At 37.1% G+C, this 25,518-nt stretch overlaps 1 protein-coding gene across 1 annotated transcript in view; it reads right to left on the reverse strand.

Annotated features, from left to right (window-relative positions):
- ENO4 (enolase 4) overlaps positions 1-8,582 on the reverse strand; it is a 32,878-nt gene extending 24,296 nt beyond the window's left edge. The window contains exons 1-3 of the mRNA XM_036737153.1: positions 8,424-8,582; positions 5,929-6,057; positions 1,066-1,256 (exon numbers count right to left, since the gene is read on the reverse strand). Coding sequence (XP_036593048.1) covers positions 1,066-1,256; positions 5,929-6,057; positions 8,424-8,582 — 479 coding nt within the window. The remainder of the gene's footprint in view (positions 1-1,065; positions 1,257-5,928; positions 6,058-8,423) is intronic.
- Between the last annotated feature and the right edge of the window lie 16,936 nt (positions 8,583-25,518).

Below are 25,518 nucleotides of genomic sequence, written 5' to 3' on the forward strand. Positions count from 1 at the left end.
CATGGAAGTCCCTATGCTAGGTACTGGAGATGAAAAGATGAAATGATACACTTCACCCTCAAGAAGCTTATAAACTCATGGGATGACAAGCCATGCGGCAGGTAGAATATGTAGGAATACGTAGGAAATATATGTATTACATACAGAATCTGTGGGAAAGGTCAGTGACAGGTGCAAAACTGGGATGAGAGGGATAATTGTAGCTGGGAGGGGGAGTCTGTGATAGTTTCATGGAAGAAGTGGGACTGGGTCTTGAAATAAGAGAAAGATTTCAGAAAGTGGAGACATGAACGAATTCATTTCAGGTGAGGGAAGAGCCTGCTCAAATGCATAGAGGCAGAAGGGAAGAGAAGGGAATATGCATTTATGTAGTGCCTACTATATGCCAGGAACCGTGTATGCTAAGTGCTAAGTGTCATGTGTGCTAAGTGCTTTTTACAAATATTATCTCTGTGATCCTCACAAAAACCCTGTGGGGGAAACTGAGGTGGACAGAGAAAAGAATACTAGTCTAGTCTGAACAGAATGTAGATCTTGTAGAGGGGAGTTGTATAAAATAAGGAAAGAAATATCTGGACCAGGGAGGGTTTTGAATTCCAGGATAAGAAATTATACTTTGATCTTGTATTTAATGGTGAGCCACTGAATTCTTTGGGCAAAGGATTGACATAAACAGATCAGTGAATTAGGAAGATTCCTTTGACAGAACTGTGAAAAGGGGCAGGACTGGAGGCAAGGAGACCAGTTAGCAAGCTCTTACAAAGGTTTATCCAGAGATACTGAGGGCTTGGATTTTGGTAGTGTCAGTAGAAATGGAAAGGAGAGAACAAATATGGGACCTAGCCTGGAATTAGAATCAAGCAAATTTGTCAAATAAATGAATGGCATGTGCAAAAAGTATGGTGTAATAGAAGAAGCACTGGGTTTAGAGTCATCAGTCCTGTGTTCAAATCCCAGCTCCAGAACTTAGCATTTCTTTCCTAACCAGTAAGGGAGTTCCCCTTAGAAAATAGAGACCCTTCACCATGGCACATGAAACCAAAATGAAGCAGACACTCAACTTACGCAAGTAACTGATCCACCACCTCCTGTTGGGTTGGTTCCAATCCTTCCAGAAGCTCGGTCATTGACTCGTTTACCCACTGCAAAGCCACACTGATGGCTTCATTACGTTCTAATTCTATTGCATCCACCACCTCAGGCATCGCAGTTTCCAGCACTTCGAAGTGAGAAGAGATGACAGCAGAAGTAATGCTCTGAAAGTCACACAAATTGATTCTACTTTCCAGTTAAGTTGTAGACACATCACCAAAATGAACAAATGCACTCTTTCTTCTTGAAATAATGCATCCTAACAATGAGATATTTTGTCATCATTTGGAGAGAGAAAGGGAAAATGTCATTTTGTTCCAGGAAGCCAAACTAAATTAACTCTTTAAATTCCTAGATCTCAGCCTTTATATCGCATTAGCACCTCAGCATTAAATATTTAATAGCACCTTGCAATGCTTATCTTTCAAGGACGTTAAAATGATGAAATGAAGTAAGGAATATAAAATGCTTTGTAGCCTCAAAGTGCCTTTAAGTAATCAATTAGTATTATTATCATGGCGTAGAGGAAAGAACACTGGTCTGAGACACACAAAACCTGGTTCTAGCACTGATTGGCACAAACTTATGACTGTGAGTTTCCCCATCTATAAAATGAAAGGCTAGATAATTGAGTGCTAAAGCCCCTTTCCAGTCTCTAGCAATCTATGGTTCTAACACAGTAATAAATTTTATGATAATTATTATTCTAGAAAGAACTAGACAGAAGCAAAGTTATTTGTTAACAACAATTATCTATTAAATATAGTATTAAGTTTATCACACCAAAAATGCCTATGACAATAAAATAGCTCTTATAAATGAGCTCCTTTTTATGTAAAGTTTACAGCAATAGTACAATACTTTGATTAGGTTCATAACACTGATTATATTGGTATAGAATATGACAGACAGCTGGCAAGGACTTCAGAAATCAATCATTTTACTAAGGAGGAAACAGACCTAGAGAGAAGAAATGATTTGTCCAAAGTCAATCAGTCAACCAGCATTTATATGATGTTCTAGGCATCATACTAATTGGGGGGATACAAAGAAAGGCAAAAGAAGCAGTCCCTTCTCTCAAGGAGCTCACAGTGTAAGAGAGGAAATGGCATGCAAACAAGATATATACATAATAAGTTGGAGATGATCAATAGAGGAAAGGAATAAGCATTAAGAGGGACTGAGAAAGGTTTCTTATAAGCAAGGGGAGGGCTTCATGGAAACCAGGAAATAGTGGTGAGAAGGAATGAATTTGAGGCATGGGAGATAGCAGGTGAAAGTGCTGAGAATTGGAAGATGTCTGAAGAAAGTAAGCAAGCTGGTGACACTCATTTGAAGAGTATGCGGGATTGAATGAGATGAAAGAAGTCTGGAAAGGTCAAAGGCAGTCATATAATGATGAGCTTTGAATGACAGAGGATCTTATATTTGATCCTGGGGGTAGCAGGGAATTATTGGAATTTATTGCATTGGGGAAAGGGGGAAGATTAACATAGTCAGACCTGTACTTTAAGAAGATCAGTTTGACAATTGCACGGAAGATTTACTGGAGTAGGGGGAGACTTGAGGCAGGGAGACCAACCAGAAAGTTACTATAACAGCCTAGGGTGAAGTGATGGAGGCCTGGACAAGGGCAGGGATGGTGTCAGAAGACAGAAAAGGGTCCTATGTGACAGATGTGATGAGGGTAAAATTGACAAGATTTAGCAACAAATTGGATGTAATGGGGTAAAAAGGAGGGAGGACTTGAGGATGACACCTAGGTTATGAGGCTGGGGAACTGGAAGGATGGGGGTCTCATAGTGGCAAAGCTGAGACTAGAATGTAGGTCTTCTGACTCTCAGTCCAGTGGTCTTTCTGCTATTTCATTCTGCTGCGTCAAGGCCCAAAACAAATCAGTTAGGTACCTAAAATATTTAAATTTAGGTTTATACCAAAAGAAGGGGGCATTATGCTCCTTTGGACATGTTTCTGATTGCCAATGTCTCCTTAAAATGTTACACACAGAACTGAAGACAATATATTAGGCTAAGTTGTTGGTGTTATTTAGGTTGGGGAAATGTGGATATAATAAATTCCTAATGCTCTCTAATTGAAAAAATAAAAATAAAACAAAACCTCCAGGAAACAAACTCCAGGTCTAAGCAAAGAATAAGTTCTGAGTGAGTCAGACAGATTTCTAGAGAGATATTAAAAATAATGGTGATCAACAGATTATCAGGACAATGTACATTTGTTGTTCAGTCATGTCTGACTTTTTGTGACCCCCATGGATCATAGCATGCCAGGCCCTTCTGTCCGTGACTGTATCCCACAGTCTGTCCAAGCTTGTGTTCATTGCTTCCATGATACTTTATCCATCTCATCCTCTGCCATTCCCTTTTGCCTTTTATCTTTCCCAACACCGGGGACTTTTTTAATGAGTCCCATTTTCTCATTATGTTACCAAAGTATTAAAGCTTTAGCTTCAGTATTTGACCTTCCAGTGAATAACCTGAATTGATTTCTTTAAGTATTGACTGATTTGATCTCTTTGAGTGGTAGTATTCTCTAGCACCACAATCTGAAAGCAATGATTCTGTGGCACTCAGCTTTCGTCTGGTATAACTGTCACAGGCATACATTAATTGCTACTGGAAAAATGATAGCTTTGACTATATGGACCTTTGTGGGCAAGGTGATATCTCTGCTTTTTAGTCTGCTATTCAGATTTGCTATAGCTTCCCATCCAAGGAGCAAGTGTCTTAATATTATGGCTGCAGTTGCTGTCTGTAGTGATCTTTGAGCCCAAGAAGATAAAAGTGGATGGTGCTTCCATTTCTTCTCCCTCTATTTGCCAAAAAGTGATGGGACCAGTTGCTAGGATCATAGTTTTTTCAATGCTGAGCTTCAAGCCAGCTTTTACACTCTTCTCTTTCACCCTCATCAAGAGGCTTCTTAATTTCACTTTCTGCCACCAAAGTAGTATCATTTGCATATGTGAGATTATTGATTTCTCCTGGCAACCTTAATTACAGCTTTTGAGTCTTTTAGCATAAATGAGGTACTCCTTTTCCAATCTTAAGTCAATCAGTTGTTCCACGTTCAGTTCTAACTGTTGCTTTTTGGCTCACATACAGGTTCCACAGAAGACAAGTAAGATGATCTTGGTACTCTCATCTTTTTGAGAACTTGTCACATTTTGTGGCCCTCCATGCAGTCAAAGGCTTTACTAGTCAATGAAGCAGAAATAAATGTTTTTCTGGAACTCCCTTGCTTTCTCCATAATCCAGTGAATTTTGGCAATTTGGTCTCTAGTTCCTCTGCTTCTTCAAAAACCAGCCTACTCTTCTGGTAATTCTCAGTATACATATTGCTGAAGCCTAGCTTGCAGAATCTTAAGCTTAACCCTGTCGGCATGTGAAATGAGTATAATTGTTCAGTAATTTGAACATTTCTTGGCATGACTTTTCTTTAGGATTGGGACTGGTCTTTTCCAATCTAGGGACCACTATCGAGTTTTCCAAATTTGCTAGCATATTGAGTGTAGCACTTTAACAGCATCATCTTTTAGGATTTTACATAGCTCAGCTGGAATTCTATCATCTTCACTAGACTTACTGTTAGCAATGCTTCCCAGGGACCCCTTGACTTCATCTTCCAGGATATCTGGCTGTAGCTCAGTAACTACATCACTGTGGTTATCTTCAATATATAGTTCTTTTGTGTGTTCTTGGATAGTATAGTTCTTTTATGTGTTCTTGAAACCTCTTCTTAATCTCTTCTGCTTCTGTTAAATCCCTGTCATTTTTTTTTGTCTTCATTATGTACATTTTGCATGAAACGTTCTCTTGATATCTCTAATTTTCTTGAAGAGATCACATGTCTTTCTCATTGTAATTTTTAAAAATTTCTTTTCATTGCTCATTTAAGAAAGCATTACATCCTTCCTTGCTGTTCTCTGGAATTCTGCATTTAGTTGGATATATTTTTTTCTTTCTCCTTTACCTTTTACTTTCCTTCTTTCCTGAATTATTTGTAAAGCCTCATCAGATAGCCATTTTGCTTTCTTGCTCTTCTTTTCCTTTGGAATGTTTTTGTTACAATACTGTAAACTCCACCTTCCTGGTTCTGGATACTAGAACAGGCAAGGAATGTATAAGCTATTTTGGTGGTCATATCATGCTGTCGACTGATAGTCACTGTTGTCTATTAAAGCTCCTTAGTATATTTTTAAAGACTTTTAAAAATCACTTATAGATGACAGTGTTATTTACATAATTTATATATCTTAGAATCATAGAGTATAAGAGCTATAAAGGAGCACAGATGTCATCCTCATTTTAAGTATGGTGTAACTGAGATACAGAAAGGTGAAAAAAATAGGTCCCAATCACATGGTCATTAAATGGCAAAGCCAGAGTTCAAATCCAAATCTTTTGATCTTATACCCAGTGTTCTTTCAACTATACTAAGTTTTCTCTCTGAAAGTAAACAATATTACTATGACTGAATTTAAGAGTGTTTTTAGTTAGTCAGTCAGCTACCATTTAAGTAACTACTATGTGCCAGGTGCTATGCCAAGATCTGGAGTTACAAAGATACAGTCTGTGTTCTCAAGGAGCTCACAGTCTAAAGTAGGAGACACCATACAAAAAACTACATCCTAGCAACATATATACAAGACAAATTAGAGGTAGTCACAGAGGGAAAGTAATACAATTATTATTATTATTAGTTTGAAATTCAAATAGATCACCATTATTCTGTTAGTACCTTGAAACCCAAAGCCCAGTAAAGAACTGTCATGAATAAAGCACAATAAAACACAGTAAAGAAAACCACGCAGCTCCATACCTTAACCTTGTTTTGAACTGTGCAGAATACTTCGACTTTGAGAGTTTGATGACCCATACCATCCAGTACTACTCTCCCTATTACTTTGTATATGGTAGGAGCCTTTGCAAGCTTCGAAAAGCAGTTTGCCTTCAAAATAAAAAATAAGCATTGTAAAATTATAAATAACAAATTTCTTTTTATTTAAAGTGTCAATCATGTAATTTACTTTGCTGCCTGTATTAAACCTATTCTTGGGTTCAGTTCCTAATGCCTGAACTTGACCATGACAGCTCAGTTGGAACAACTCTTCCCTCAGGTACAGAGATACAAGTTTATCCCAATGCTCTTTGCCTCTTCAGACAGCATGACAGCATGGAAAGATGAATTTTGAACCAACATAAAGTGCCCCATGATATTTTTTAATGCATACCCCAAATGTCAACCTAATTCTCTAACCAATATACCCAATCTGAAATACATGGGTCAATTGGCAGCAGAGAATGTTATCATCCATATAAATTTCGTCTAGGAATCCTGAGTCAACCAATTTCTATTGCTCTCAGTGAGATATCTTATCTAACATTGTAATGCTGAGGAAAAACGCAGCAGCTGTATTTCACTCACCACGAATCCATGAATAATCCTAGATATTAAAGGAGTTTGTTGGAAACCTTAGTAATAGCAGTTTTGTGGAAGTGGAGAGGGCAGAAGTCATTTGGAGAGATTTCAAGAAAAGAGATTGAAGATGGAAAGTGCAGATGAGGTAGGAAGCTCTCTTAAAATACCATTTATTTTCAATGGGAAAGAAACCAGGTGACAGAGGGGAGAGAGGAGTACACAAAATGAAGAAAAACTATCCTCCTCTCGTAACAGTGTTATAAGAGCTAGGAGGTAAGAGGAAGAGAGGAAATAATTTGCCTAAGAAACAAAACTACACCCTACTTCATGCTGACATTGTTGATTTACTGTAACATCATATAGTATCAATTTAAAGGCTCACATTCTGCACGACAGACAATAATATACATTCTAAAACAAACAATATAAGCATCCAAAATATACATCCAAATACCAGAACTTGACAATGTATCAGAGAAGATGCTACAGCAAAAAAATAATCTAAAGGTTTTTTCTCCCTTTGGATATAGTTTTGAAGGTTAATTTATATTGTAGAACGAGTAGGGGGCTCGTTGAAATTATATATGAGAAAATAATTATATGGCATCCACTTTTTGATTTCTACTCTACAGCAAAACCAGGTTACATGGATATTAAGTGGTTTTATTTAGTTTAGTACAATGACAAAAGTAGTTTATAGACAAAGCTAGAAGAAAGCTTCGTAGTTGAAGCCTCCTACTTTCTAATAGGTAAAAATTGCCAGGGGACATTTGCTCAATAGACTCTCTTTTGGTTTTGTGATCATTTGGGTACCCTATATGTACAGTTCTAGTGAGTGTCTTTTCTTCCTTGTCAAATTCTAAACATTTTTCAAGATCCAAACCTAGTCCCATGATTACTATGAGCCTTCCCTAATCACCACAGCCTACTTTGTTCTCAGTTGGCTAATATTTATTAAGCACCTACTATGTGCCAGGCACTGTGCTGAATATACAAAGAAAGGCAAAAGACAGTCTCAGCTTTCAAGTTTACAATCTAAAAGGAGAAGCTTGAAAATTGATCTTTTCCTTCTCCAAAATCTTAATATGTTTATAATGTGTGTCATATATTCAACTATTTGATTTACCATGATTAACTTGGTTAGGGCTTCAATTGTTTCATATATCAGGTCTTTTCTTCTCAATTATAGTCTAAACTACAGTAGGGAATGAGCTATGTTACGTCAACCTGGTGTTATGAAAAGAGCCTAAGACTAGAAATCAAAAGACATTGATTTTAGTTCTGGTTCTCTCATTGCGTCTGAATTTGGGCAAGTTCCTTTACCCATCTTCCCCTTGGTTTCTTCATGGGTAAAATGAAGGGGAGATAACTTTTAAGAACTCCCTTGGGTCTATATTTCTTTTTATGAAACTGTATCTCCCATCAAGAGCAAACATTTATTGAGCACCTAGCTCAATAAACACTTGTTGACTTGAAGGAGAGAGATATTGCTATTCAATTTTCAATGACTATTTTTTAAATCTCACATTCCTGTTTCCCATAAACCACACACATCTGTCTCTCCCTTCTTCCTCTGCCCTCTCCACCTTTCTCTTTCTCCTCCTCTCCCCTCCCCTCTCTCCACCACACAAATACACACACACACACACTCACGCATGCACTCTTTCACTCTCAATTCCGTCTATTTTTCCATTCCCTTTGACTGGATACATGGTAACTGCCCTCCAGCCGTTTCTTCTCTAGCTCAGCCCTTCCCATTCCCAATCCGAAGGGCCACAGAACGCAGCACGCTAGACGCGCCTTTCGGGGGTGCAATCTCTTCCGCGCAGCCGCTTTGGGCAACCCCTGGCAGAGTGACATGAACAGTCGGGCGGGATGCCAGCCCAAGTGCATACCAGGTGCCCGTAGATGTCGGGCGGCTGGAGGTAAAAGGTGGAGTTGAGCAGGTCCTCCAGCTGTTGGGGCACATCGTTCCTTTGATAGTACTCCACGGCCCGCTGCTTCAGTTTGTACAACTCATGGGCATTATTTCGGCCACCGCCTCCATCCCCCATCGTCGCAATCGGCCAGAACCACAGCTGGAGCGAGCCCCAGACTCGTGAGCGTCTTCGGCGTTGCTAGGCAACATGACAATGGCCCGAGCTCGCACCTCGCGAGAGCTCTTTTAGTTAGTTCTGGCTCGTGGTTCTTTCTGCCTTCTACCCCATCTCTCACCCCATTCCTGTCTCTCTCTCTTTTCTATGTCTCCCTTATCTCTCTCTTTCTCCTCCCCTCCCCCTTTTCCTCTCTCTCCATCTCTCTTCTGCTCCCCACTTCTCTCTGCCTTCCCTCTCCCCTTTCTTTCTTTCCTCTTCCCCCTTCCTTTCTCTCTCTTTCCCTCTTCCTTTCTCTCCCCCTTCCTCTCTCTCCTTCTCCTCTCTCTGTCCCTATATCTGTCTCCTTGTCTCTCTCTGTGTCTCTTTGTGTCTCTCTCTCCCTCCCTCTCTCTGTCTCTCTCTCTCTCCTTCCTCCTCCTCCTCGTCTCTTTTCCCTTCCTCCTCCCCCTTCCCTTTCCCCTCCCCTCCCCTTTTTCCTCTCTCTCTTCCCCTCTCCTTATCTCTCGGTTCCCCTATCAACCTCCCCTCTCCTCTTTCTTTCTCTTTTCCCCTCCCTTCTCTTCTCCTTTCTCTCTCCCTTTTCCACTCCCTTTCCCTTTCTTTTCTCTCTATCTCTGACTCAATCACTCAGTTTTTTTTCTCTCTCCCTCCCTTCTCTCCTTTCTTCCCCTCCTCTTCTCTCCCTTTCCATTCTTTTCTCTCTCTTCCTTCCCTCCTTCCCCTGGTGCACTGTCTGCTTGCATCTTGTCCCGATATCACGGAGACCTTTATGATCCATAGTACAAACTTCTCAGGTTTCAGATGAAAAAACCCCTGGGCACCAAGGAGGTGCAAAGCAGAGACTTGAACGCAATCTGTCTCTCTGCCCACCCACGGTGCTCCCACCCCATCTTTAAAGACAGTTCCTTGCCCTTTTACAAAAGATCTCACAAAAAATGACCACTCAAATTCATATTCAAACCATGCCTCTGATGCTTTTTTTGGTCACTCTCGGCAAGTCACTGAAGCCTCCTTAATTTATAAAATAGGGAGAATAGCAGTACCTACTCCCCACCACCCCACTCCCATTGTGAGGATCAAATAAGATTATATAACGTGTGCCTTGCAAACCCTAAAGTGCTATCATTATGACCATTTTTATAAATAAGCAAACAAATTCAAAGATATGAAGTTGCTTGACAAAGATGACTGGGAGTTAGCACATCCTCTTCAAATTCAGTGCTCCTCAGAGGATGGAGGGAGCTTTTAAATTTTACTGATTCATAGCATTTAGAGAGAACCTTAGAGATCATCTAATTCAACCCCTTTATCTTTATAATTGAGGGAAATGGGGTGCATAGAAGTGAAATTGATTAGCTCGTGTTCACTTGGGTAGTTAACAGAGACCCAGCTTCATGGGGGAAGTGACATTTGAGCTGGGCTTTGAAGATTTGATAAAGCTGGAACAGAAAGAGGGGAGGACAGAAAGTAGTGCAAGTGAATGAAAATGAATAAATGGTGCAGAGGCCAAAGACGGTCCTTATTCTAAAGGCAATAGGACGTTATCAGAGGTTTTTTGAGTAGGGGAATGCCAAATGGCTTACAAAGATTTATCTGGTAGCGGTGTGGAGATTGGACTTGAGGGGGAAGAGACTGGAGGCAAGGAGATCAGTTAGGCACCTTCTACTAGAGTACAGAGAGAAGAAAGACTGGGGCAAAAACAACGAGAACTAAATGAAAAGGAGAGGGATATGGCATAGTGGATAAAGGTAGCTAGGTGGCTCAGTGGATAGAGTGCCGAGCCTAGCGTCAGCAAGACCAGAGTTCAAATCTGGACTTGGATTTAATAGCTGTGAGACTCTTGGTAAATCACTTAATCTGCCTCAGCTTCCTCCACTGTAAAATTGAGGATAATAACAGCATTTACCTAACGGGGTTGTTGTGAAGACCAAATGAGATCATATTTGCAAAGTTCCTAGCATAGAATAGGCAATATAAAAATCCCTATTCCCTTCCCTTCCCCCACTTTTGGAAGTCAGGAAGGCCAAAGTCCATCTCTAACAGACGCTTACTAGTTGTGTGGTTCTCGCCAAGTCTTTTTATCTCTATGTCTCCCAGACAACTAATTCCCTCTAGATAGGCAGAAATTCTAGAAGGCTAGAAATGTCAACCTTGAGCTTCAGAGGGAGAGGAGGAGTGAGAGAAGGGGGCAGGGTAAAAATGAGGAAGAGGAAGGGAGGGGACTGAGGACACTTGTTGAATAAAGTTGAATATTGTATTTAGGCTTTTTTGTAATCTTGTACAGCTTCCAAGATGGCACTGTGGCTAGAATGCTAGAGTCAGGAAGACCTGAGTTCCACTTCACTTGCTTCTTGTGTGATCCTGGGCCAGTCACTTAAACTCTGTCTCAGTTTCCTCATCCAAAATGGGGATAAGAATAGCAGCACTTACCTTCTGGGGATGTTGTAAAGATAAAATGAGATGATTTTTGTAAAGCTCTTTGCAAACTTTAAAGTGTTCTATAAATGCTATTCTCTCTCAAGACTGTCACATCCTTACCAGCTTCTCATTTTAAACAAAGAAGCCAAGGACATCATTAAACATATCATTGTGATTCTGCTGCAGCTGAAACATATTTGCTATCTTCCTTAACTCCACGGGAGACAACGTGTTTCTGAATGCCTTTGTTCCCCAGATTATGTTAAACCTAGTTGTAGAGTATGATTGACACCTGGTTTTGAACCCTAATAAATAGAAATTTGAAGTTTCTCTCCAAGTGACTAAATAAACCTTCCATTTTTGGAAACATGACAGCCTAACAGCTACCTTTTTTTTTTTCAAACTAACAAATTCTTAACCAATGAGATAAATGAGGAAGCAGAAATACCACTTAAGAACTTAAAGTCAGGAAGAATCTCCTTAGAGGTGACACACATTTGATACACATATACACATATTTATATACACATATGTACTTACATACAGATATGTTTTTTTCCTTGTTGAAAAATCACAGCTGTTTCCCCAAAAAAAGAGTAATTGAGAGGATATGAACAACTATGGACCCACATGACTACTTTTGCATTGTTATAAAATATCTTCACTATACATACATGGATGAATACATTGAGGGTATTTCTGCCATCTCTTTTTAGATCTGTCCCTCAGTCTTACTGGGAGCTAGAACCAGAAAATTCAGGAGAGTGGGTCATGCTATAGGAGAGGATTTTTCCTGCTCAAATTTTGTATGAATCAAGTCAATGAGCATTTATTAAGCACCCACTACATGCTGGGTACAGTGTTAAGTGATGGAGATAAAAGAAAGGCAAAAACAGCCCCTGCCCTCAAGGAGCTCACAATCTAATGGGGGAGACAACTTGCAAGCAGTTATATACAAACAAGATACATACAGGATAAATTGAAGATAATTTCAAAGGAATGGGACTAGCATTAAGGGAGACCAGTAAAGGCTTTTTATAGAAGGTAAGATTTTAGCTGAGAGAGGGAAGCCAGAAGGCAGAGACAAGGAGGGAGAGATTTGCTAAGGGTCTATCAATTTCATTAATGTTCAAAGAATTAGATTTTCGTTTTAGTGATCATTTCTATGGGATTTTTGTTTTCAATTTATATATTTTTCCTCTAATGTTTAATATCTCCTCTTTCATGTTATTTTATGTTTGCTTATTTATTGTTTTTTAAATTGTTAATTCATATCCAGTTCACAAATTATATTTTTCCTTTTTTAATCTTTTTAAATAACATTTTGATTTTTCTCTTGAGGATGGCTTTAACTGCATTCCAGACATTTCTATGTGTTATTTCTTACATGGTTATGCGTTGTTTCTATGATTTGTTCTTTGTTAAATCTTAGGCTGCATCTTTTGTTTGTGGTCCCTGAATCAATTACTATTTTTATTTTGTTATGGCTTGTAAAGGATGTATTAACTCCTTCTGCCTTTTTACATTCATTTGTAATATCTCTAGCCCCTAGAATGTGATTGGTTTTATAAAAGTTCCATATAGTGCTGAGAAATATGTACATTCTTTTGCTGTACCATTTAGAAGATGCTATAAATCTTTTAACTCTACTTTCTCTAGCAGTTTTTGCTCAGCTCAATTTTCCCTTTTGTTTATCTTTTTCTTAGACTTATCCAGAACAGAGAGAGAAATATTGAAGTCTCCAATCATTATCATGTCACTGTCTATGTCTTCTTGAAGCTCTGATAATGTTTCCATTATGAATCTGGAGATTAAGGTATTTGGAGCATGTAACTTTATTACTGATATTGGTTTTGTTTTTTATGGTTCCTTTCAGCATAATATGGTTTCTTTGTTTATCCCTTTCTAGTTTTTGAATGTTTGTTTTTGCTTTCTCAGAGAGCATGACTGCAACTTCTGCTGTTTTGGATTCACTTGATGCATAGGAAGTTTTTCCCCATGCCTTCACTTTTATTTTGTGTATATCTTTGTCGTCTAAATGTGTTTCTAAGCAATAGATTGAAGAGTTTTCATTTTCTTAACCAATCTGCCTGTCCTTTTCATTTTATTGGATTATTTAATCTATTCACTTTTAAAATTATAAGTTAGATTTATAATTTCCTCTATCTTTCACTAATACTGGGTTTTTTTTTTCAAGTTATAATGTTTCCCTTCTTTGGCTGTGAACACAGTACCATGTTCCTTCAGTTATTTTATATTATAAGGTGGTCCTATTCCCATTGGTTCTCTTCCCCTCACCCCTGATTCCCTCATCTCCTTTGTTATCCCTTTCCCTTTGAGTTTTTGCTTATTAATTCCTTTTTCTATGTTGCTTTTGTACGGTTATATAATCCCCTCCCCCCATTTTCCCCTTTCATTAGTCAAGTAGATTCCTCCTTCCTCTCCTCCCCTTCAACTAGTCTGGTTCTTTAATTTTTTAAATTTCATTTTTATGACCCTTCCCAAAAGAGATTTCTTTTACTTCCTTCATTATCCACCCTCTTTCTGTCTACTCTAGATTCTCATTCTTTTATTCATGTTCCTATGTACCTATGTGCCTAAAATGGAGTGGTCTTTCTCTTAGTATTCCTCATGAAATCAAAGCTTCCAGGATTTCAATCCTAGGTTCTCCCCTCTAGGCAGTTTCTGCCATTGCCTTATAAAGCTTGCCCAATAGACTTCCCTTTTCCACTGTTTAAAATGCCCCATGTCCATCTCTTCCCTATTACCTCCATCAGACTTCCTCCTTCACCTGTGTCTCCTTGTGTACATCAAAAAAGAAGTTCCTTATTGATTTCTCTGCTGTTACTCTATTGCTGTTGCTGTCTTTAGCTCCTGCATTTGTTCAATCCTCCTGCATTTCTATTTGTGGTGTTTGAGGAGCAAATAATCTCTTCAGTTCTGATTTTCTAAAAATGTTTGTCCATCTTTTTTCATGTATGTTAAGCTTAGATTTGCAGCATAGATAACTTTGGGCTGCATCCTGAGTTCCATTGCTCTTTTTAACACAGTATTTGTTTCCTTCCTGTGTTTTCTGGTGGGTGCAGAAAAGTCTTGTATTACTCGAATTTTATTTCCTTTGTATTTGACGGTCTTTCTCCTAATCATTTGCATGACTTGTTATTTCTAAATTTAATTGCTAAATTTAACCAGTATTGGTTAACCACTTGTTACCACTTATTTGTTTGTCTTTTTTGCAGGGGAGGATTGGAGGGAGGGTTGATCTGTGACTTCTTTCAAGTAGTATATCATTTTCTAAGTTCAAAAATTCTGGGAAATTCTCTTCTATTATTTCCTGCATTGTTGCTTTAAGATTTTTTGTTTTGTTTTTGCTGTTGCATTCTTCTGGGATACCTATGATCTTTAGGTTGCCTCAACATATTCTAGCTTTGAGAGCAGTATATTTTGCTTAGGTAGGAAACATATTTCCTTTAATGTTATTGTTTCTTGCTTCTCTTCATCAGATTTTCCTTCACTTCTCCATATTCACATTCTTATTTTATTGTTCTCTCTTTTGTTTCTTTGGTGTGACTTCCATTGCAGATTCCAGTTTGTCTATTTTGACTATTATTTTTTCAGGGCAGGATATAAAATTGTGCTCTCATAATTCTCATTTCTCTTTCAAACCACTCAGGAACAATGTGTTATGATTTCCTCTTCCCCTCAAATTCTACAGGGTCCTCTGTCTCATCAAGTATTGGGTCAGTTTCTTTTGTTTTACAGTATTTATTCATAGATGCCTGAACTCATTTACTAGATCTGTAGAACATAGTTCCTTCTGTTGTTAACATTTTCCCTTCTTGATTTATCTGCTTAAATTCAAGGTCTTTAAGTCTTCTTCCTGACATGTTTGGTAATTTCGATCTTTTTTTTTCTTCCTGGTTTTTCCCTATTCACTTTTTCACTTTGTCAACTCTGATGGTGGTTTCTTTGGGGACTGGGTCTCAAAGCATCTCAGCCTCTTTCCACATTGGTACACTAACCTAGGTCTCTGCTCCAGATGACTTTTGAGTGGTCAGAACTGGCTCCAACTGAATGCTATACTCTTTCCCTTAGGTTTAATGGAGTACTGCATAGTCCTTTTCCCCTCCCTTCCATCCCCCAAAGAAGTCTTGTCCTATTCACTCAGTTCCTTAGTTGTCTGGCCAGACCCTGGCAGTTCAGAGAGTAGCTGTGCTGGTGCCATAAAGGTTATCTGCCCAAGCATCAGCTTTGTTGGTGCTATAGAGTTGTCTGCCCTGGTGCTGGCAGTTCAGAGCTTTGCAGTGTTGGTGCTAAGGAGTTGCATCTCCTGGCAAGCTTTTGCTCCTATAGGACTGTGGAGGTCTGAGCAAATTTATGCAGCTTAGAGCCAGGATCTCTATGGCACTGAAAAGATGGAAGGATGACTCAAGTTTGGGAGTGGGTTGTGTTATAAGCCTTTGTTGGGTCCTTGGGTCTGTCAGTGCAGCCTCACTGCCAGTAGTGTGGGAGGTGAAGAGTGCTGAGTGAGCTCAGTGTCAGTGAGTATTAGGTCATGGGTTTTTGTGTGGAGTTTTTGAAACCTTTTTTTTTCTTTTTTGGATTCTGGGTGTCCTAGACCATGGACAAAGCTGAAGTTGCTTTATCTTTGGTGCATAATTTGTTTTGGAAAGGTTTTAGATGTTGTGTTGATTAGAGAAAATGTCTAGTCCAACATCTTTTGTTCACATGACCCAGAAGTCCTTTCTTGTTGTTCCTTACACAAGATAGTCCATCTTGTGACTTCAGACATATTCACTGGCCATCCTCCAATTCTTGGAATTCTCTCTTTCCTCATCTCTACTCCTGTCTTCTTTTGTTTTCTTCAAGTTCCACCTAAATCCAACCTTCTACAATAAGCCTTTCCCAATTCCCGTTAATGCTAATACCTTTTCACTGTTGATCATCTCCATCTTATCATGTATGCATCTTGTTTGTTCATAGTTGTTTGCATGTTGTCTTCCCCATGGAGAATAAGAACTGTTTTTTTGCCTTTCATTGTATCCCAAATCTTAGCACAGTACCTAGCACATAATAGATGCTTAATAAATTCTTATTGGCTAACTGACTATATCAAACATTATTATCAAAGGGATTTACTCGTGTTTTATTACTGCCCCTAGGTATGAAAAAACTCAAAAAGTAAAAAGAAGGCTTTCAGAACGTTCAAGAGTTACCTCTATAGAGGATTTGTGAAGAAACAGAAGTAGGAATTTAAAAGAGTAAAAAGCCAGGGAGAGATTGTGACTTGCATTGGTGTGGGCAATATCTTCTTAGCAAAAACATGCAAGCATCAAAGTAAGGTTTTATTCATGAACTTCAAGTTTTCACAATTAAAATGAATATTTTAATTTTATTTCCCTGTTGTACATAAGAGATACTATTTTTAGCCTGAAGTCCCCCAAATAAGTTCTGTATATTGCTGACTGTAAAGTCCCTGAGTAAAACAAGGAACTTGGTGTTATCAAATGTCCTCTCTACCCCGCATTGGAAATACCATGCATAGAAGAGGATGTGGTTGAGAGAGGGATGAGAGGACAGCTATTCCCTTAGAGGTTTGCCAGGTAAGGCTTTGCTATCTATTGAACATTATTCATTATTTTTAAGGGCATTGAACTTTCTTCTACCTATATTTCAAGGAATCTCTAAACCAGTACCAGATATTTCCAACATGAATAAGAATACTTCACATTTGTATGACACTGTACTATTTGCGAGGTATTTTCCTCTCTACTTTGTAGGGTAAATAACTGAATAATTACTGGGCTTATTTTACAGATGAGGCAACTAAAGGTCAAAGAGATTAGACTCGCCCAAGGTTATACAGCTAGTAAGTGATGGAATTAGGATTCAACCCAGGCCTGCTGAATTCCAGGCCAGTGCACTGTTCACTATATCATTGTGCATCTAATTCATTTGGTTTGTTTTCCTGTTACTTTGACACCATCTGAAACCTTTATTTGAAGAGAAATTTGATGCCTTCAACTTCTTTTATGAGATAACTTATTTGAATATTGTTACTTTTAGGGTTATTCCATATGCTTATTCAATACTTTTTCTTGGATTTGACGTCTGGGTTGAATATAATTTTCCGTGAAAATTAATTAACAGGATTTCAGGTGCTTTCAGTCATGAAACCATAGAGACAGAAAAGATTGAATATATTTCCTTTTTCTTTGTCTTAAAAGTGGGAATAATGATGTTCATAGGATCAAGGATTTAGAATTGGAAGAAACCTTAGCAATAAGCAGAGATCATGGAATAATAGATTTATAACAGTAAGAGGTGATTTAGTTCAACCTCCTCCTTTTACAAATCTAAGGTCCTAGAAGATTAAGGTACCTGACTAAGGTCACAAAGGTAGTGATTATCTGAGCTGGGATTCAAATCTAGGACCTGTGACTTCAAATCCAGTTCTTTTTCTGCCATACCACATTGCTTTTAATGTTGACCTCCTCCATACATTTTTCATGAGGAAGAAATGTTATTACCCAATCTTATGCAAATATAACAACTCTTTTTAAAATGACAAGTGTTAGGAATGAATATGGGCTCAGTGAAGGACTGTGTGTCTATTGTCCAAGGACCAAACTAGCTAAGCTTGGAGAAGCTGATTTCCACATTGGCCACAGGATGATGAACTTTATTGGCCACAGTGGTTTTTGAGCACCATCTACTAGGGCCAAGATTCTTAACCTGTGGCCCCTGAACTTGTTTTCTTTAAAAATATTTTTATAAAAACATTTCAATATATTTGGTTTTCTTTGTAATCCTATGTATTTTATAGGGGGTAATAGGCTTCACTAAACTGCCAATGTGATCCATGACACAAGAAAGGATACTAAGACAAGGAAGTCAACAATATGCATGGGTGGAAGGAGCATTCACATTAGTGAAACCACAAATCCTTGAAGTAGTAACAAAAAGCAGTTATTTGACTAATAAAATATTTGTTTCATAACCACAGTTTGAAGCATCACTTTTCATCAAAGATAGCACCATTATAGTAGTGCATTTATTTAAAATGAGTATCTACCCACACCTGGCATACAGGGTTGTGTTATGAACAGTTTAGATAAATGTATGAAAAACCCCACCAAACACCAAACAAGAAAAAAATCAGAACAGGAGAGAAAAAATGGGACATTGTTTAAAGCCTATGTATGCACCATAGATTTAAAAGCTTTTGAGTTGGCTTTATTTAAATATTCTACTTGAAATGAGTGAAATAATAATCAGGTGTAACAAAAAGTAGGACTGGGAGCTAAAGGAGGTATCTTTTAATATTGGCCCTGCCATTTATTACCTGTATACCTTGGTTTCCTCATTTACAAACCAAAGGAGGTAGAATTTGGTAATCTGCAAAATTCTTTCCAATTCTAAATCCTATGATCCTCTAAGGAAGAACTACTTTGTTTAAAAGTGATATTTATGATCATTTTAAAGAATGAAACTAGCTGGCAATTTCTTTCATCTATAACCTTTGCACATCTGTACAAAATAACCAAGCTGTTGTACCATTCTTCTCTGGTTTTTCAAATAATGCAGGAAACTAGGGTTCCAGTGTTTGATTTCTAGTTGGGGATCCTATCAAAGTCTGTCAGACACAGACTTAAGGTCGTGCATTCCCAAAATATTTGAACGGTAGATAGTGTGATACCTTTGGACATGTTACTATGGCCAATTTAATTGATGTTTTTCAAGGTGTCAACATAGCGACTTTGTTTAGGTAAGCAAAATGATGAAGACAGTAGGACAATTACTTAATGAATTGAAAAAAAAAGGAAAAGTATAAATCAGGCCAAAAATCCTTCAGACAAGTGTTTTTACCCAGAATTCTTTGAGTAATTATTTCTACTTTATAATAATAAACAGAACCTAAGTTTATTGTATTGTGATGTAGGTCAGAATGCCACAGAGCGAAATGTATACCTGTGAAAAGTTTTACAGAGACCTGATTTTCTAACTTTTTACCGTAAATAGTGTGAAAATAGAAAAGAAATGATTGGCTTTATGGTTAATGAAGGAAGAATTTGCACATTAAAAGTTTATTACTCCTCTTCACCACAAGGAGCATACTGGAACATAGATGTAGAGAATTCGATTTAGGAAAAAGGTTTCTTTGTCATTACTACGTGAGTTTGTTGTTATGACAAAGAATCATTTTTTAGTTTTAACTATCATTAAACAGTTGGGTTGTTACCTATGTTGTTGGAGAGAGCCCTCAAATGGAAAAGGTTAGAGATCCATTTGAGTCATCATCACAAAACCAGGACTTGTGTCTTGGACTATAAAATTTACTGAGTTAAACAACCCAATTATTTTGTTGGGGCACTTAAATAAACATAAATAAATCATATTTAATTTGTGGGACACTTGGGGTTATAATTAAAGAGACTTTCAGTTTTTCTTGAACACATACTTCATTCGACTTGATTCGGAGTATTACTAGCCTACTAGCAAGACCAAGAGACTTGTTTGTTATATTCCATAGTTCCCTACGGCCAAGGCTTCCAATCTTGTCACAAACTCTTATAATAATACTCAACTTTTTAGAAGTAGTTTTTTTCTTGAATTTCCAGAAATGCTTAAAAATGTTACCTGTATGTATAACATTTCTATTGAAGAGAGGGTTTTTCTTTGAAAAAGTCACCTGTTTTGCCTCATCCAGAAGTCTTGAGTTTAAAAAAAAATTTGAAATCCTGTTAAATGACAAAGGAACCTTCTTTTTTCACTGGTACAAGTGGATATAGAAATTTTAGTTTAATAAAGAATCATGTTTCATAAGACTAAACTCATAGATCCTTTCCAACTTTAGGTGCCAATGGAACTTTAGCATATTAAGCAAAATTTCTAACATTACTATAGTCTATCTATATCTGTTTCAAATAGTTTTGTATATTAGTCTAAAAAGCATGAGACAAAATTTCCAAAATTATTGGGGATACACTAAGATTCTTAAGTGTCCTACAACAAGTTTTTCATATTTGATATTAGATGTTTACAAGGATAACTGAGTCACATAATCTGTTTAGAGGTCTTCTACTTAAAATCTCATTTTCTAGATGAGGACAGTGAGGCCCAGAGTTAAGTGGCTTGTCTAAAGCCTTACAGGTGCTAAATGACAGAAGATTTGAAAATACACTTGACTCCAAAGATTCGACTCAAAATCCAGAATTCTTTCCACCATTCCAAGATGCCCCCCAATCTTTAGTCAAATAATGGAATTACTAATATTTGTTGTTGTTAACTAGGAATGTTTTATAGTGAGAAAACAAAACCATGAAATGTAATTTACTTTAAATCTCTTTAAATACATCCTGGCATTTAATGTCAGTTTCTCCTAATAAAAACAACCACCTGGGTGGGTGGGTGGGGAAAATTTGTGGTTCTAAACTGTTATTTGAAAAGCAGATTGTAGGTAAAAGAATGCTCATTAAATCTTATTCCAAGAATGGAAATGGATTTTTTTTGCCACATATTTGTCTTTTACTTGGCCAAAATCAGCATAAATATCTATATCATTATTTTATATGTTAGAATGGGAAATCTTAGAAGCATTTCACTGTAGTATTCAGTGAGTTCATCTCTATATGCAAGTGAAATGGATAGTTGAAGCAATTATATAGATAATTTGGTCCAAAAGATGCTTTTATTTGCAATATGCAATTAACTCAGGTAAAAATGAGATTTGGATTGAAATAGCTGGATAATTGCCTCATTCACCATTTCACATGGTGTGGGACTGCACTGTATAGTCCCAATAAGTTCATTTGCTCCTCTGAGATTTTCCAGCAAAGTTCACTAAGCAATCATGCTTATTTAACCACACAACATATAAGTGGACTGTTTTTTAATAGAGTAAAACTTTCATAAGAATAATTGATATATTTCAAATTTGTTAGTGTCCATCCTTTTCAATGTGTAATACCAAATATATGTACCTAATTTCTTTCAGACTTTGTAAAAGTTTGAAGATCAAGAGAGAAGACTGAAACAAACTATAAAAGCAGGGGGCTGTATAAAGCTAAAATTCTCAGACATGAGATGTTATTACCTTTTAATCATTATGAAATACATTATATCTTAAGGATGTTTAAAAAAATTTTAAAGTTCTTTTATTGAATTTCTGTTGTAGAAAAAAAAGAATGCTTTTTCAGTGTAAGAAATCTTCCTATTAACCACAGTTAGTTTGTTACATTTTGTATTCCTACACCCATCTGACATAAACTTTGGTTCCCTAGTTTTAAATGCTTTTTAAAATTTTTATATTCAAATTGTCATCATTTTAGGCAAGATAATAGATCTGTGCTGATTTTGAAAGTAAAAATGTCCAACCAAAGGTTCTACCAATGGGTAAAAAACAAATAAAAATTTGTATAGAACTGACGTTTTTGTTGCTAAAAAGAATGGGAATTTCTTGTACCTGTGATGTTCAGAAATAAGACACTCAATATTTCCTAGCCTAGAACCTTTCGAATTTACCATGTTATGTACCTTGGCTGTTTATTATTAATTCTTAATTATGACTATCAAGGAAAATGTTTGATTTTGTTCATGAATCCATTTTTTTATACTTTTGCAAATCTTTACAAATTTGTAGGAGCATGAGAGAATTCAAAGAAAATGAAAAAATTGTGCACTTATATTCATATTATCCCCTTGTTCCAATATACTCTATAAAAAAGAAAAGGTAAATAGTTTTTCACTAAAAATAACATTTTCCCCTACATGCACTGGCTAGTCTTTACACTCTAAATCACTTGGGGGCATGCCTTGAACTTTTAACCCTCTTTTCCAAGCCCTGATGCTAAGAATAATGCACTCTGCTCCTTGGCACGGAACTAGATTTCAGGACTATGGTTCACACTTTATGTTACAAACACCACTGCATCATCTGGAGTAAAGGCTTGGTTCTCACATTAGGAACATTCCATGAGATCACATCAATTTATGATATAGATATATTTTATTCTCTCTCTGACAAAGTGTGAGCCCTTATTTCCTCCTTTCTCATCTTCCAGATATCCCTTGCAAAATCTTAGACCTTTACATGTAAGTAGGCTACAAAAGGATTCACTAGTGACTAGCCTCTTGCAATTAAATATAACTATTATTAAATCAATATATTTAAGAAAAAATGGGAAGAAACAAGATGCAGTTTTTAGAGAATGAAATTTTGGGAGGTATGCTTTACAATGCTGTGTCAAACAAGCAAGTAAGGAAAAATATGCCATGGAAAAAAGTCATTTATTCCTGGTGTTTCTGACTCCTGAAAGAAGGATAACTTTGTCGTGTATTAATATTTGCCTGCATCTTTAAGAGCAATATGGAAAAAAAAGGAAAATAATAATTATTATAACCTCCTTGGGTAGAAGAAAAGTCAATGCTCGTGTATACTTGGTGCTGTAACTTCAGTCATATCAGCTTCAGTTAAAATGTTTATTCAGAACTATCCAAATTAGACTGAAAAGACATAAAATTATGTTTTTACAGTTAAATTCTTTTTCTCACAGAATCTCATTCTATGTTGATTTACTAGATGTAAAGCAAAGAACATACTGACATCACAATTTCATCTGGAAAAAACATCTATATTTTATATTAACATTTAAGAAAATATTATTAATCCCAGCCCCATAGTTGTTTTTTTTTTTTTTACTTAAGATGATGCTTACATTTCGAAGGGTTGACTTTGAGTGGATGAGATATAAAATTGTAATAAATGTGCACATGTGGATTTCCCAAGTAAATAGAATTCTTAGATTGAAGTGACATGTCTCTTACTATATAAATACACACTTAAAAGCCATAAAGAAACAACATATACAATGCTTGGGCATAATTATCGCTGCCCTGTATACACTTTAACAATTCCATATAAATGGCATAATGATGCAGATGTTTAAGATATATTATTTAAATTCATCTTAATTTTAAATACATAGCAGGTCATTTTACAAATGAGTTAGCATGAAGTTCAGACAGTTTAAACTGAAGGTTAATGAATACTTTGGAGAAGTTAAACTGTATTAGGACAATCCATATTAGTAAATGTGCTATGATGATTCATATACATAAAAAGTTATACTGGTCAGATTAGCTCTCTCCTAATTCTCAAATTGTATTCATACCTCTTGAATTATTTATCATTAGACAGTCAAAGATATCCACAGATATCCATAGATATCCATGAAGGAGAAGACAAAAATCAAATATATTCCATAGATGTTGTTAGATTTGACACTCATTCCGCTGAAGATCTGCTTGCTTTGTTAGTTTTTCTCCTCTTCAAATGTTGTTTTTCTGGAACAAGATGAAATGGTGTTAAAACTTTCCAAGCACTCTTTCACACTGTAATGGGAGTTCATTCAAAGGACATGTGGCTGGAGGACAAACAGTGGCAGCAGTTATCCTCACCTCCCTCCTCCTTTCACAACTCCTTCCTGGTCCAGACATTCCCTCCCCGCCTCCCCCCAACCTTCCCGCTACCCTCCACTCTGTGCCCCCCCCAAGCTAACCCCATCCCAGATACTGAATGCCACCTCACTTGCTTCCCTTCCCTCTCTTGTATCCCTTTACCATTGCCTACTCAGTGATGTTCGGATTTTCAGAATTGGTACTCTCACCTTCTTACTGTCTGTCCGTAAATTCCACTCAGTCAATATGATTTTATTTCTACCTACCAAGAGATGTTGATAGAATTAACTACAGGTTGTAGTTAACTCATCAATCTATTCCCCAAGGAAAAGATAATTATTTAGACCATGAATCATAGAATATTAGAGCTAGAAAGGACCATGAGATTCTTTATTTTGTGGAAGAAAAAACATTTTTTAAATGACAAAAAATTACTGACAAAACAACATCAACTTGCTGTGAATATTAAAGATTAACTTTTTTAGTGCATCCCAGGACCTTTTTGGGGGAAGGGGCATATATTTTAAATTCAGTTCTGTAGGTGGATAGTGGAAAAATATAGTGTATTATATATGGTACATTTTTGGAAGAATGATAATACTCTCTGAATACTATGTGGATTATTAATAAGATTTTAAAATGTTCAACTAAAGCAGTTTCTAAATACTAAAAAATAACACAATTCTGCATCTATGTATGCTGTATATGTGTACACACACATGCCCTGGATTTAGTTTCCCAATCCTCTATATAAACAGCCTGAGTGTAAAAACTTCCACTCAGATGTCATGTTTCAACATATTCATGGCTATTCCCCATATTCTTATTTAAATCAGGTATTTGGCTAAAATGACACAAATGCAACATTCCACTCCTATTCTTCCAATTTAGGAGGGAAGTTGATGATTCTGTGAAAACCTTCCTACTCCACAGCTCATTTAGAATAAAGGTAATTCACCTGTAGTTCTGCTCTAGAATTCGCAATACTGCAGGAGCATTCTGCACTGGCCTTTCTTACTAATTGCATTGTTGGAATAATATAAAGCCCCGTTTCTTAATCAAACATAAATTTGTCTTTCTTTCACCTGTCAGGAGAAAATGGAAGATCCACCAGCAGCTGGGTTTTTTTTTCCTCCGGTAGTTTCACATCTAAGACAGAGTGAATCTTCCCCCTCCCCGCCCCCCAAATGAATTGCTCCTTGGCATTGCAGTGGAAATTATTGCCTAATAAAGCTATTTAGCAAAACTCATAATTGTGTGGTCCTGTTCCTTCAAACACGTGTCACTGCTGCCGCCAAGTGACAGGTCTGCAAGGTTGTCTAACCCTGAACAATTAAAGCAACAATTCCCCTTAGTTGTCCCTATTCCCTCCTAGATAGAAATACTGTCCTCTGGCCATGTGATAAGACAAAACTATGTACTAGTTTTATCTTGATGAAAAATGAAGACTCCTTACTAAAATGTCAACACATCAGCCCACTTGGTGATAAGTTCCCCTAGAATTCTGGGGGAAATGGCATTATAAAAACAATTTATCTCCAACTTGTATTTCTGATTTAGGAGAGATTTTTGCTGTTATTGTTTTTAATATACTCCATTAGTCTCTGGTTTTCTGCAAACTAACAGTGTGTATTAAGGGAAGGGAAATCTCTCACTTCAAACCCATGGGTCATACCACAGACTCGCAACTGTGGGAACGCATGAGTACATGGGGATATATGCAAAGACACTGTTCTCTTTAGTCTTCTCATTCTTGAACCATGCTAAGAGCTTTTCAATTGCTGTGACATTTTCAGCCAGGGAAGGAGTAGTTGTTGCAGAGCAATGTTTTACAGGCAATTACTTTATATGATCAATGAAGCAATTCCCCCCTCCAGAAAAGAACCGAAGCGATCAAGTTAAATCATTAAAGGGGAGAAAGAGAGAGAGAAGGAGAAAGGCTTCATCTCATTAGCAGGTGCCCGTGCTGCAGGGTCCAGAGCTGCACACAATGTCACTGGCCCTTTAAGACAATGAC

Source organism: Trichosurus vulpecula, chromosome 8, assembly GCF_011100635.1.
Source record: "Trichosurus vulpecula isolate mTriVul1 chromosome 8, mTriVul1.pri, whole genome shotgun sequence".
NCBI classification, from domain to species: domain Eukaryota; kingdom Metazoa; phylum Chordata; class Mammalia; order Diprotodontia; family Phalangeridae; genus Trichosurus; species Trichosurus vulpecula.